The sequence below is a fragment of the Columba livia genome, chromosome 1 (assembly GCF_036013475.1).
Source record: "Columba livia isolate bColLiv1 breed racing homer chromosome 1, bColLiv1.pat.W.v2, whole genome shotgun sequence".
Taxonomy (NCBI): Eukaryota; Metazoa; Chordata; class Aves; order Columbiformes; family Columbidae; genus Columba; species Columba livia.
The window spans coordinates 210,428,858-210,443,020 of NC_088602.1; the positions used below are offsets into that span (position 1 = coordinate 210,428,858).

General features: G+C 50.2%; 1 protein-coding gene across 18 annotated transcripts in view; it reads left to right on the top strand.

Annotated features, from left to right (window-relative positions):
* FBH1 (F-box DNA helicase 1) overlaps positions 1 to 14,163 on the top strand; it is a 58,295-nt gene that overhangs the window by 35,338 nt on the left and 8,794 nt on the right. For 7 of the 18 annotated variants that reach the window (XM_021290201.2, XM_065049340.1, XM_065049338.1 and 4 more), the window contains 7 exons: positions 60 to 196; positions 1,656 to 1,755; positions 1,951 to 2,072; positions 3,200 to 3,275; positions 5,036 to 5,233; positions 5,852 to 5,977; positions 13,333 to 13,589. In XM_021290201.2, the coding sequence (XP_021145876.2) occupies positions 60 to 196; positions 1,656 to 1,755; positions 1,951 to 2,072; positions 3,200 to 3,275; positions 5,036 to 5,233; positions 5,852 to 5,977; positions 13,333 to 13,589 (1,016 nt within the window). Of the gene's footprint in view, positions 1 to 59; positions 197 to 1,655; positions 1,756 to 1,950; positions 2,073 to 3,199; positions 3,276 to 5,035; positions 5,234 to 5,851; positions 5,978 to 8,008; positions 8,116 to 12,019; positions 12,155 to 13,332; positions 13,853 to 14,163 lie in introns of those variants that run through there. The other 11 variants (XM_065049343.1, XM_065049341.1, XM_005504326.3 and 8 more) reach the window with 5 other exon arrangements.

Below are 14,163 nucleotides of genomic sequence, written 5' to 3' on the forward strand. Positions count from 1 at the left end.
ACAATTCATTCCTGGTTTATGAGCAGGCTCCCCCTTAATGCTCCGCTGTTTTCCTGCAGCCATCATGGATGTTGTGCTGTCACAGAGATGCGGGATCATCCTCGTAGGAGACCCTCACCAGCAGATTTATACCTTCCGCGGTGCTGTCAATACCCTCTACTCGGTGCCTCACACCCATGTCTATTACCTCACCCAGGTAAGATGAGGGTTTGCTGCTGTCCTTGCTCAGACAGATCCCTAATGCGATGAAAATGTTTCACATCCTTCTTCAGAAGGCCACACTTCTTGAGTTTGGCACCATGGAGTGTTTGCATTGCCTGGATTAGTGGCACATTTTGCTTTTCACCCTCCACACTGCTCCTTTGAGCCTCTTAGAGGGGTGATCCGACCTTTAGGAAAGTTGTGTGGCTTGAAAAATGGGTACTAGGGTACAGACTTAAATATGTACCTTAATTAGAGCAGACTCATAGAATCATTTTGGTTGGAAAAGACCCTCAAGATCATCAGTTCCAACCATTAACCCACCACTGGCACTACCCCATGTCCCTGAGAACCTCATATCCGTCTGTCCACCCCTCCAGGGCTGGTGACTCCAGCACTGCCCTGGGCAGCCTGTTCCAATGACCCACAGCCCTTTGGGGAAGAAATTGTTCCTAAATCCACCCTCGACCTCCCCTGGTGCAACTTGAGGCCGTTTCCTCTGCTCCTGGTGCTTGTTCCTGGGGAGCAGAGCCCGACCCCCCTGGCTCCAAGCTCCTTTCAGGCAGTTCAGAGATCAGAAGGTCTCCCCTCAGCTCCTGTTCTCCAGCTGAACCCCCAGGTCCCTCAGCCGCTCCATCACACTTGTGCTCCAGCCCCTCACCAGCTCCGTTCCCTTCTCTCCACTCGCTCCAGCACCTCAAGGCCTTTCTTGGCATGAGGGGCCCAGAACTGCCCCCAGGATTGGCGGTTTGTCCTCCCCAGGTCCCAGCACAGGGACGGTCACTGCCCTGGGCCTGCTGGCCACACCAGTGCTGGTCCCAGCCAGGATGCTGGTGGCCTCTTGGCCACCTGGGCACACGCTGGCTCATGTTCAGCCGCTGTCAACCAGTCCATCTTGTGAGAAGTCTTGGGAGTGGCCTTGTATCACCTCGCTTGTGGAGGTTTCTCCTCGCTGATGGAGGTGGTGTGCTCAGCCAAGCACCATTGTTTTGTAATCACAGTGTTAGTGAAAATTGATGAGGGCTTTAACCTCACGGTGCTTTGGCTCTTGGCCCCAGATCTACAGTTTAGGAAACTATGAGGAACAAACCTGGCCCTTCACATCTCCAGCAGCCCAGCCAAGTGAGGCACCTGGCTCGTTTCTCACCACCCTCCTGAAGGACAAATGCGCCATGTCACATTAATTTACTGCGAAAGAGTCTTGGCAGTGGAGAGGCTGGAAATCACATTTACCCTCTATGGTTGTCCCATTTCACAACACAGTTCCTATCACATCGCGTCTAAGAGTGACCAGGGTTTCTAAGAGTAGCCTGGGGGGATTTGTGTGCTTTTGCTAAGAGAAATGTTGTCCAGAAGGTTGGTGGGAATCTTATAATTCCATATATAGTATGACTTCTGTAGGTTCTAACAAGTTCCTCTACTTTTCCTGCTGTTTCCATCCTTTTTCCATGTAGAGTTTCAGATTTGGTCCTGAAATAGCTTACGTTGGAGCAACCATTCTGGATGTCTGCAAGAAAATCAGGAATAAAACATTAGTGGGTGGAAACCAAGAAGGTAAGTCATGCCGATGCACCACTTGGCTTGGTCAGCTCTGTTCAGTGACCAAGAGTCATGGAGCTACTGCTTAACAAGCAAAGTTTGTTATGCAGTATTATTAATAATCAGGATTAATCCTGATTTATGAAGATCTCCGTTTTTTAGATACCAGCTTTCAAACTGCCCTGGCTAACTGGGAATTTCTTCACACAGGCGATGTGAGAGGCAGAATGAAAGGGAAGATAACCATCCTATCCCGAAGCAATTTTAACGTCTTTGAGGATGCTGTGAGGCTTACAGAGAGACAGAGAGATACTAAAATACACGTGATTGGGGTAAGGAGAAATTGCCAACGAGTCCTTCACGTCCCAACCTCAAGCCCCCAAATTTTCAAACTCTTCAGAGAGATGAAACCAATGGTTGAAGCTGAATGTGACCTTTGGAGTGTCCTGTGATGGGCTGTTCCCCGTCTCAATAAACCCAGGGAAAGTTGGTTCACCAGCATTGTTGTTGGGGGAAATTGGGATTTTCAGCAATGCTGAATGTTATCACCATTAGAGATCAACAGTTCTGAGGTTCGCGCTGAATTTTCACCTGCAAAAAGCACCCGTGTGTCTGAAGAAGGAGGGTGTGCGTATGTGCACATCTGCAGAAATTCCCGTGCTGGAATTGCAGGGAGGTTTTATTATAATAAGGCTCCACATTTCAAAAGCCTCAGGAGAATCATTAGTTTTCAAACTCTGAATCATCAATACCTACGGTTTCATTTCAGATCTTGTTACTCACCTAGAAATGTAGAAACACATGAGCAGTTGTCCCAGTGCGGAATGTGTTTGAGGAAGAGCCTGGTCTTTTGAATTTTAGGCTAATATTTTCATTTCTATTTATTTTTCACCGGGAAACTGTATTATGATGGAATGAGTGTTTGAACTGTCCACCCAGTATTAAAACCTTGTCTGCCTTTGCATTTTGGAATAAGTCTAAGTTGAGACTGACTCTTATTTTGATGGAACAAAACAAACTACATTTGGAAACAAGGTGCAAAATTACCTTCTGAAAGTAAAAATTGTCAGAACAAAGCCCTTTGTGTTTCATTTTACATAGAAAGTGAAGCATTTACAGCTGGTTTAGTGGGTTTATCTTTGTTGTAGTGAGCCATCACATCAGGAAAGAGGATAGATTTCCCACAAAACAATGTGCAATCAATAGACCAGCAGCATTTATGGCACAAGAGACTTTAAAAGGTCGTGTTAGCCAAGTAATATGCAGCTATTCAAAGCTAAAATGACTCAAAAGGGGAGGTTTTGTTAGTGAAAGAGAAAACAACTTCCTTCTGTGTCTTCAGCATATTTCCCTTATTCCCTCCCTCTTAACACCCATAACTGCCAGTCCCTGCTGCCTTATCTAGAAATTCTCAGCGCTTTTACTGCTGTGTATTAAGATAAATTGTTGTTTGTTTTAGGGCCTTCACCGTTTTGACCTGAGCAGAATTGATGATATTTGGAAACTCAGTCAAGCCGCGGATAGACAGAAAAAAGGTGAGTCCATCCTCCCCTTCTCTCCCTGTGCGATCCCCCATCGGCAGCCTGGATGGTTTAGTTTTTGCCGTGGTGATGGAAAATAAGAGGCTTCTTGGTGTTTTATTTTGTTTCCTCCTGCAGTTATCTGTCAAAAACTGACTTTTCAACAGTACTGGCATGGGCTGTGCTATTTTAGCTGCTTCACCGGCTGCTGTTAATACCAGAAATGCCAAAATTGTGGGGTCTGTGTCATGCAGCCCTCCCAGCTTTCCGCTGCAACGCCTTGAGTGTTCAAGAGCCCAGTAAACTCATAGATAGAGATTTATTTTCCCTGTGTTTTCCAATTTGACTTCATTTTTCATTCGTCTTAGGCCTTTCCTGATTTGTTTTTGTTTTGTTTTAAACCTGGTGTGTTGAATCCTCTATCATGTTTTCTCTTCACTGGTGGATATCATTTAGGAAATAAAACATAGAATCACAGAATAGTTTGGGTTGAAGGGACCTTCGAAGGTCACCCAGTGTCACCCCTGCCATGAGCAGGGACATCTTCACCAGCTCAGGTTGAGGAGGCTGAGGTGGGGTTGAAATTGGGTCAATGAGGTTGAAGAGGTTGAGGTTGAGTGGGGGAGGTTGTGTTGAAGAGGTTGAGGTTGCGTTTGGAAGGGTTTGGGTTGAAGGGACCTTCAAAGCTCCCCCAGTTCCCCCCCTGCCATGAGCAGGGACATCTTCAGCAGCTCAGGGTGCTCAGAGCCCCATCCAGCCTGGCCTGGGATGTCTCCAGGGATGGTTCATCTACCACCTCTCTGGCCAACCTGGACCAGTGTTTCACTATCTTCTGGGGCAAACATTTCTTATATCCAGCCTGAATCTCCCTCCTTTACTTTCAAACCATCACCCCTTGTCCTATCACAACAGGCCCTGCTCAAAAGTCTGTCCCCATCTTTCTTTTAAGTCCGGAAAGGCCGCGCTAAGGTCTCCTTGGAGCTTCTGTTCTCCAGCTGAACAGCCCAGCTCTCTCACCTGTCCCCAGCAGAGCTGTTCCAGCCTCGGGTCATTCCTGTGGCTCCTCTGGCCCCTCTCCAACAGGTCCATCTCCTCCCTCTTTTGGGGGCCCCAACATTGATTTAAAATCTCTTGGCAGCAGTAGGCGGGTATTGTTATATATTGGACACAGAGACAAACGTACTGAACTGCCAAGAGTGATTGATTATGTGGGTGTTGTTACCGGTTCTTTGGAAGGTGAAATACAAGGAAAACTCCTTCCCACCTGGGTAAAAAGAGAGAAAAATGTAGGTTGGAAGGGCGCTGGGGCTGTCTCTGCCCTGAGCCCCTGCTCCAGCCGCTCTGAAGTCACTTTAGATTCTTTTTGGACTGCGCGGAGTCTTTTCCATGTCTAAATATCTCCAGGGACAAAGGTTGTGTGGATTTTCTGGGACACACGGTGAGCTCAGTGAATGTTTGCCAGCTGCTCTCCCTTGAACTTTGTAATCTTCTCTATCTTCATACTACACCCGTGCTGGATCTCAAAGTGAATCTGCTTTCTGAAACCACCCGTTCTGATGAGAGCGTCGAGCTTTGATGTCATTTCGCATCAGTAAAGAGAAAATCCTGAGCGAAAACCACCCGTGACAGAGCAGGAATACATCCCAAGCCCCTGCATCCCACAGCAGCGCTCCGTCCGCTTCCCTTCCCTAACGTTAATTCTTAAATTTGATTAGAATTTTAAAATGCAATTATATATGTCTGTCAAACTACCTCATCTGCTGCTTTCTTTTCAGAAAACCTTGTTATAAATGACTCCTTTATCAAAAAATGGGAAGAAACTAGAGGATTCATTGGTTTAAAGGAATACGCAGAGCACGTCGATGACAAAGACCTGCAAATGAAGATTGCGATAGTGGAGAAATACAGAGAGCGGGTCCCCGAGCTGGTGCAGAGGATTAAGAGCAGACACGTCTTACAAGAAGCCTCGGCAGGTAAAACCAAGTTGCGTCTTTAGAGGATTAAGTTCAGGTCCTTTTTCAATTATTCTTCAGTGCTGAATCCACCTCGTTCTGCAAAAAAAAGCTACTTTTGGATCGAGTAGGTTTTTTAGGGAGAAGTGAAGTTTAACAGCAACTTTTGTGGTACATCTGGAGCTCCAGACGGAGTTCAGTGCAATTAATCTGCCAGCAAAGGTTTGCTTAATCTGACTTTGCTAGAGGCAAATAAACCTTTGGACGCTGTCTCCTGCAGTTGGACAGCCCTAGGACTTTATCCCGCTTTTCGGGATTCCTGTTGTAGTTGACCGGCAACTTGCTGACTAAAATTTGTTGAGAGGACAAGGTGATGAAACTAGAAATTCACCAAATAAAGAGCATTCCTGTTTGGGAGTCGGGGCTGGGGCTCAGGCTGGCGTTTTCCTAGGCAGGGAAGTTGTCTTCAGCAGCCTGCATTCCCAAAAGAGGTGCTTTGCTTCTGGTTTATATTTGGGGAGAAGTGAAATGAATGCAAAATGAAATAATTTCATTTATCTCTGTGCCTTGTGAACTCAAAAATATTGCTGCAATAACTGGTCTTTTCTCCTTCTTGTTCCTGACATGCGCTGGTTGCAGATTACATAATAGGTACTGTCCACCAAGCCAAAGGCCTGGAGTTCAATACGGTGCTGATTGCAGATGACTTTGTGACAGTATCTTTTCTTAGTGGTGGTAACCAGAGAAGAAATAACTTCAATATTGGTAAGGGAATGGCTGTGCGTGGTACCTGTCTAGAACTGAAAATGGGAAAGCAAAGCGTGCTGCTGGTATTTGTCCTCCAAACCCCGTGCTTCTCCGTGGCATCAAGTGCCACTGGATGTCCTAGTGGTCATAGAATCATAGAATACTTTGGGTTGAAGGGACCTTTCAAGCTCCCCCAGTTTCCCCCCTGCCATGACAGGGACATCTTCAGCAGCTCAGGGTGCTCAGAGCCCCGTCCAGCCTGGCCTGGGATGTCTCCAGGGATGGTTCATCTACCACCTCTCTGGCCAACCTGGGCCAGGCTCTCACCACCCTCAAGGCCAATTTCTTCCTCATGTCTGGCCTGAATCTCCCTCCTTTAGTTTAAAACCATCACCCCTTGTCCTGTCACAACAGGCCCTGCTCAAAAGTCTGTCCCATCTTTCTTCTCAGCCCCTTTTATTACAGAAAGGCCATACTAAGGTCTCCCCAGAGCTTCTCTTCTCCAGCTGAACACCCCAACTCTCTCACCTGTCCCCAGCAGAGCTGTTCCAGCCTCGGGTCATTCCTGTGGCTCCTCTGGCCCCTCTCCAGCAGGTCCATGTGTGTCCTGTGCTGAGGACCCAGAGCTGGACCAGCACTGCAGGGGGTCTCACCAGAGCGGGGCAGAGGGGCAGGATCCCCTCCCTGACCTGCTGCCCACGCTGCTGGTGACACAGCCCAAGATACAACTTACCTTCTGTGCTGCAAGCGCACATTGCTGGCTCATGTCCCATCTTTCACCCCCAAACACCCCAATTCCTTCTCCTGGGGGCTGCTCCCCATCCCTCCATCCCCATCCCGGGTTGATACCGGGGGTTGCCCCTACCCAGGTGCAGGACCTTGCACTTGGCCTTGCTGAACCTCACGAGGTTCACATGGGCCCACTTCTCCAGCCTGTCCAGGTCCCTCTGGATGCCATCGCATTCCTCACGTGTGTCACCTGCACCACACAGCTTGGTGTCACCTGCAAACTTGCTGAAGATTTGCTCAATCCCACTGTTGTCATAGTTGCCTTCACAGCAAGACAAGGGCAGGGGAACATTTCTGTGGTTGAGCGTGTAGCCATCTAGCAACAGGAAAAGGCCAACTCCACACTTGGGGAAGACATGACTTTGCTATCGTGCCACAATTCATACTTTGAAGGAGCTGGGCTCTTCCCAGTGAGCAGAGAGGAGCCTGCAGAGTGAATTTAGAGGCTTAGAAACTCCTCCAGTGCAGCATCTGTGCCCAAGAGGTGGGAAAACACATGGCACTGAGCTGCTTCTCCTGGCACATAGCGTCCTACCTTTGCCTGGCAGGGAGACTGTGGAATGAAGCTGGAACGATTGGTGCTGTCAGGGACTGCCCAACCAACGCTGGCGGTACCGCACAGCTGTGCTGCCCTGCAGGGTCGTGGTTGTCCAGAGAGGAATCACAGAATCACTTTGGTTGGAAGAGACCTTTAATACCACCAAGTCCAACCATTAACACACGCCTGTCCCTGCCCCATGTCCTGAGAACCTCATGTCCGTCTGTCCAGCCCTCCAGGGCTGGTGACTCCAGCACTGCCCTGGGCAGCCTGTTCCAATGCCCCACAGCCCTTTGGGGAAGAAATTGTTCCCACATCCAACCTCAACCTCCCCTGGCGCAACTTGAGGCCGTTTCCTCTGCTCCTGGCGCTTGTTCCTGGGGAGCAGAGCCCGACCCCCCTGGCTCCAAGCTCCTTTCAGGCAGTTCAGAGATCAGAAGGTCTCCCCTCAGCTCCTGTTCTCCAGCTAAACCCCCAGCTCCCTCAGCCGCTCCATCACACTTGTGCTCCAGCCCCTCACCAGCTCCGTTCCCTTCTCTCCACTCACTCCAGCACCTCAAGGGCTTTTGTGGCTTGAGGGGCCCAAAACTGCCCCAGGATTCGAGTCTGGCCTCACCAAGCACTGAATGTCCTTCCAGCAGTACGAACTGAACCATTCGAAGGACGACAGACCTGTTCATTCTTGTTCTCTAAAGCTATTGCTGATCTTTCCTCCAACCTAGACCCACATCTTGAGGACGAATGGAACCTGCTCTACGTAGCAGTGACACGTGCAAAGAAATATTTGCTGATGTCAAAGACCCTGGAAGACCTTTTAGCTTTGGCTGGGGTGAGTGAAACCTTCTTAAGGTAACCAAAGAGGTGCTGAGAGAGGCAGCACCCACTGCTCATGGATCCTGCACATCTCTGATTATTGCATTTAGCGAGGGGCTGTGTGGTAGAGAAGTGTAAAAGAAGGTTATTTTAAGGTTCACCCTGATGCTAAGATTCATGCTGAGCGTGCTCTGTGCCCTGGCTTGTGCTGAGGTCACATTTTTCCCTCAGTTTAACGCTGTTCTGCACTGTAATTTCAATAGCAAGACACAAGGCTGCTGCATTTTTTCCCCACAGTCCTGGAATTTGGGTGTTGTCTTGCACAGATCCTTACTTCTTACCTCATTACGAGCGTGTGTGTTCCCTTTTCTCTGTTCAGCTGTTGCCAACTCTTACTTCACTTCCCTTCTCACAAGCTTCTGCCTTCTGTTTGATTTGGACTTCCGGAGGGCAGATTTTTGCCTATTCAGAAGTCTAGTTCAGAGCATACCCTGCGAAACAATGCTTAAAAACAAGGGGGCCCAGGAGGGTTGGACATGCTTCAAGCAGGTGGTTTTGAGTGCACAGGAACAGGCTGTACCAGTGTGCCGAAAGGCTCGCCGGCGGGGAAGACAACCGGCTTGGCTAAACAGGGAGATTTTGAATGAAATCAGAAATAAAAAGAGACTTTACCGGCTGTGGGGAAAAAAGGGCTGGCTACTTATGAAGAATTTATGGAAATAGCTAGATCATGCAGAAAAAAGATCAGGGAAACAAAAGTGCAATTTGAAGTTAACTTGGCCAATTCTGTCAGGGATAATAAAAAGTCCTTCTTCAAATATGTTAATAACAAAAGGAGGGGCAAGGAAAACCTCCATTCTCTGTTGGACTCTGAAGGAAATATAGTTAACAAAGATGAGGAGAAAGCTGAGGTACTTAATACCTACTTTGCCTCAGTTTTTACCAGTAATACAGGTGGCCCTCAGGACAACTCATCTCTGGAGGTGGTTGGCAGAGATAGAAAGCCAAATAGGCCCCTTGTATTCCAGGAGGAAATAGTTGGTGATTTACTGAGCCATCTGGATCCTCACAAGTCTATGGGACCAGATGGGATCCATCCTAGGGTGATGAGGGAGCTAGCAGAAGAACTGGCCAAGCCGCTCTCCATCATCTTCCAACAGTCCTGGCTCACTGGGGAGGTCCCATATGATTGGAAATTGGCCAACGTTACCCCAGTCCACAAAAAGGGCTGCAGAGCTGACCCTGGCAACTCCAGGCCTGTCAGCCTGACCTCGGTGCCTGGCAGGGTTATGGAGCAGATCATCCTGAATGGAATCACACAGCACCTTCAGGATGGACAAGCGATCAGACCCAGCCAGCATGGGTTTAGGAGGGGCAGGTCCTGTCTGACCAACCTGATCTCCTTTTATGATCAGGTGACTCACCTGGTGGATGAGGGGAAAGCCGTGGATGTGGTCTATCTGCACTTCAGCAAGGCCTTTGACACTGTCTCCCATAATATACTCTTGCAAAAGCTGGTAGCCCATGGCTTGGGCAAGTGCACTCTCTGCTGGGTTAAGAACTGGCTGGAGGGCCGGGCCCAGAGAGTGCTGGTGAATGGGGCTGCATCCAGCTGGCGCCCGGTCACTAGTGGTGTCCCCAGGGGTCAGTGTTGGGTCCAGTCGTGTTTAACATCTTTATTGACGATTTAGATGAGGGGATTGAGACCATCAGCAGCAAATTTGCTGATGACACCAAGTTGGGAGGGAGTGTGGAGCTGCTGGAAGGCAGGAGGGCTCTGCAGAGGGATCTGGATAGACTGGAAAAATGGGCTGATTCCAATGGGATGAAGTTCAATAAGGCCAAATGCCGGGTGCTGCACTTTGGTCACAACAACCCCCTGCAGCGCTCCAGGCTGGGCACAGAGTGGCTGGAGAGCAGTCAGACAGAAAGGGACCTGGGGGGACTAATGGACAGGAAGCTCAACATGAGCCAACAGTGTGCCCAGGTGGCCAAGAAGGCCAATGGGATCCTGTCCTGTATCCAAACCAGCGTGGTCAGCAGGACAAGGGCAGTGATCCTTCCCCTGTGCTCTGCATTGGGGAGGCCACACCTGGAGTATTGTGTTCAGTTCTGGGCCCCTCAGGTCAGGAAAGAGATTGAAGTGCTGGAGCGGGTCCAGAGAAGAGCAACACAACTGGTGAAGGGACTTGAGCACAAGCCCTATGGGGAGAGGCTGAGGGAGCTGGGCTTGTTTAGTCTGGAGAAGAGGAGGCTTAGAGCTGAGCTCAGCACTCTCTAGAACTACCTGAAGGGAAGTTATAGCCAGGTGGGAATTGGTCTCTTCTCCCAGGCAGTCAGCAATAGGACAAGGGGCCATGGGCTTCAACTCTGCCAGGGGAAATTGAGGCTGGAGATGAGAAAGCAATTCTTTGCAGAGAGAGTGGTCAGGCATTGGAATGGCTGCCCAGGGAGGTGCTGGACTCACCGGCCCTGGAGGTTTTTAAACTGAGATTGGCCATGGCACTTAGTGCCATGATCTAGTCAATGGACTAGAGTTGGACCAAGGGTTGGACTCGATGATCTCTGAGGTCTCTTCCAACCCAGTCGATTCTGTGATTCTGTGATTCTGTGATTTTTGTTGTCACTGGAGGGTTGCGAATTTTTTGTTTTATTTGAAAAAAAAAACATGTTGCAAGTCACTTCCCAGGGCATTAAAAATATATGTCACAGAATCACAGAATCACAGAATGGACTGGGTTGGAAAGGACCTCAGAGATCATCCAGTCCAACCCTTGGTCCAACTCCAGTCCATTGACTAGATCATGGCACTAAGTGCCATGTCCAATCTCAGTTTAAAACCTCCAGGGCCGGTGAGTCCAGCACCTCCCTGGGCAGCCATTCCAATGCCTGACCACTCTCTCTGCAAAGAATTGCTTTCTCATCTCCAGCCTCAGTTTCCCCTGGCAGAGTTGAGGCCCATGGCCCCTTGTCCTATTGCTGATGCCTGGGAGAAGAGACCAATCCCCACCTGGCTAGAACTTCCCTTCAGGTAGTTCTAGAGAGTGCTGAGCTCAGCTCTAAGCCTCCTCTTCTCCAGACTAAACAAGCCCAGCTCCCTCAGCCTCTCCCCATAGGGCTTGTGTTCAAGTCCCTTCACCAGCCTTGCTGCTCTTCTCTGGACCCGCTCCAGCACTTCAATCTCTTTCCTGACCTGAGGGGCCCAGAACTGAACACAACACTCCAGGTGTGGCCTCCCCAATGCAGAGTACAGGGGAAGGATCACTGCCCTTGTCCTGCTGACCACGCTGGTTTGGATACAGGACAGGATCCCATTGGCCTTCTTGGCCACCTGGGCACACTGATGGCTCATGTTGAGCTTCCTGTCCAGTAGTCCCCCCAGGTCCCTTTCTGTCTGACTGCTCTCCAGCCACTCTGTGCCCAGCCTGGAGCGCTGCAGGGGGTTGTTGTGGCCAAAGTGCAGGATCCAGCACTTGGCCTTGTTGAACTTCATCCCATTGGAATCAGCCCATTTTTCCAGTCTATCCAGATCCCTCTGCAGAGCCCTCCTGCCTTCCAGCAGCTCCACACTCCCTCCCAACTTGGTGTCATCAGCAAATTTGCTGCTGATGGTCTCAATCCCCTCATCTAAATCGTCAATAAAGATGTTAAACAGGACTGGACCCAGCACTGACCCCTGGGGACACCACTAGTGACCGGGCGCCAGCTGGATGCAGCCCCATTCACCAGCACTCTCTGGGCCCGGCCCTCCAGCCAGTTCTTAACCCAGCAGAGAGTGCACTGGTCCAAGCCATGGGCTACCAGCTTTTGCAGGAGTATATTATGGGAGACAGTGTCAAAGGCCTTGCTGAAGTCCAGCAACAATCCAGTATCTCAGCTCCCTCTGATTGTCATTGTTCCCTTTTTTTCTTGTTTATTAGGAGCGTTTCCTTCGGGTGGAGCTGACGAGTGAGGCTGCAAAGGACGGGGCTGCCGTTGCGTGTTGCATGCCGCGGTGTACGGCAAAGCTGCCGTCCGGCTCCGGGCTGGTTGTGAAGAAGCTGCCTTTAACTCACGTATGTCCCTTTTCTTGGCCTTTGAGGTCATATTTTTGAATCACGAGCCTTCATGAGCCGCTCGGCCCTCTGGCAGGGCAGATGTGCTTTGCGATGGTTCTGTGAGCACAGACCTCTCTTGTGAGACAAATTGTCGTCTCAAGTGGGGCTGGTTTGGGGGTTTTGTTATGTCAGATCCCATTTCTGACTCTTAGAGCCTGCGCCGAGGCCATCAGAGATGGGCAGAGTCCCCCTCGTCCCTGCCAGCTGGCTGGAAGTGACAGTCTGGCTTTTGGGTCCAATTTTGGCTTTGATCCCGCTTTGAGTTCTGGGTTTGATCATTGCCCAGATGGCCAAGATTCCCCAGTGCTGGGATCTGCAAGCAGCTGGAAAGTGCCTGGCGGAAAAGGACCTGGGGGTGTTGGTGACGGCGGCTGAACATGAGCCAGCGTGTGCCCAGGTGGCCAAGAGGCCACCAGCATCCTGGCTGGGACCAGCACTGGTGTGGCCAGCAGGCCCAGGGCAGTGACCGTCCCTGTGCTGGGACCTGGGGAGGACAAACCGCCAATCCTGGGGGCAGTTTTGGGCCCCTCACCTCAGTGCACAAAACAGCGACCCCAGGGGCACCAGAATCACCTGAGGGCTCAAGATGGCAGCCCCAGGGATGGCGGGATCACCTCACAAACAAAATGGCGGCATCAGGGGCACCAAAATCACCTGAGGGCTCAAGAAAGGCCTTGAGGTGCTGGAGCGAGTGGAGAGAAGGGAATGGAGCTGGTGAGGGGCTGGAGCACAAGTGTGATGGGAGCGGCTGAGGGACCTGGGGGGTTCAGCTGGAGAACAGGAGCTGAGGGGAGACCTTCTGATCTCTGAACTGCCTGAAAGGAGCTTGGAGCCAGGGGGGTCGGGCTCTGCTCCCCAGGAACAAGCGCCAGGAGCAGAGGAAACGGCCTCAAGTTGCGCCAGGGGAGGTTGAGGTTGGATGTGGGAACAATTTCTTCCCCAAAGGGCTGTGGGGCATTGGAACAGGCTGCCCAGGGCAGTGCTGGAGTCACCAGCCCTGGAGGGGTTGAAGAGACGGAGATGAGGTTCTCAGGACATGGGGAAGTGCCAGGGCTGGGTTATGGTTGGACTCAATCTTAAGGGTCTTTTCCAAGCAAAATGATTCTATGATTCTCACATCTCTCTTTTTCCCACAGAGCAATGGCAGCACAGATGCAGGTGGATACCTTTGCCACTCTTGCACGTGGCAGCACTTCGGCTCTCTGGCACCACTGACCTCCTTCCCAGCGCTGCAGGAACAGCCCATCCCGCTCTAACAAAGCTCTGCAGAGCCCTCGCTGCCTCCCAGAGCCATCCTGGCTGGGGACAAGGCCCCTTGTCACATCCCAGCTCCAAAATCAGGTGGATATTGGAGCAGGATTTCAGGCCAGGTTCAAGAGGAACTCTGCAGGAGGTATGAGACCTTTTGTCTAGCCCTACCTTGCACTCTAGGAGCCAATGGGCGTTGCTGCACAGAAGAATACGCACTATATAAACTGTATTGGACAGGATGATGTACGGTTTTCTTTTCGAGCATTACACCTCCATTACCTCTTTCACCAGGAGATCACCTCCAGTGACCAATCTACTTGTTTTGTCATGTTACGCTGTGGTGAAATCCCTCTGATCCACTGGAAGAAAAGCAACACGCTATTCAGCAACACTGTAAAATATCCAGAGAAGCACTTTATTCCTAGAAATGGGCTTTTTCCTGGAGCCTGTTTCATAGGGAAAATTTATCAGCTCTGGCTGGAAGTTTTTCATCTCTCGCAGCTGAATTAATTTTCCTGTTTGCAGCAGAGGGGTTTCCCCAGACTCAGTTTCCCTTCTCCCTGTAGCAAACCATAAGGGAAGAGAAAACAGAGACAGCATCTGAAGAGGTGCTTTGGATTGCTTTCGGTCTTACTTAGAGACAAACTGGAGGGTGCTTTTAATGATGAAATTAAATTTGTAACCAAAAAAAAGCCTTTAATGCTGTTTTTTCTCTT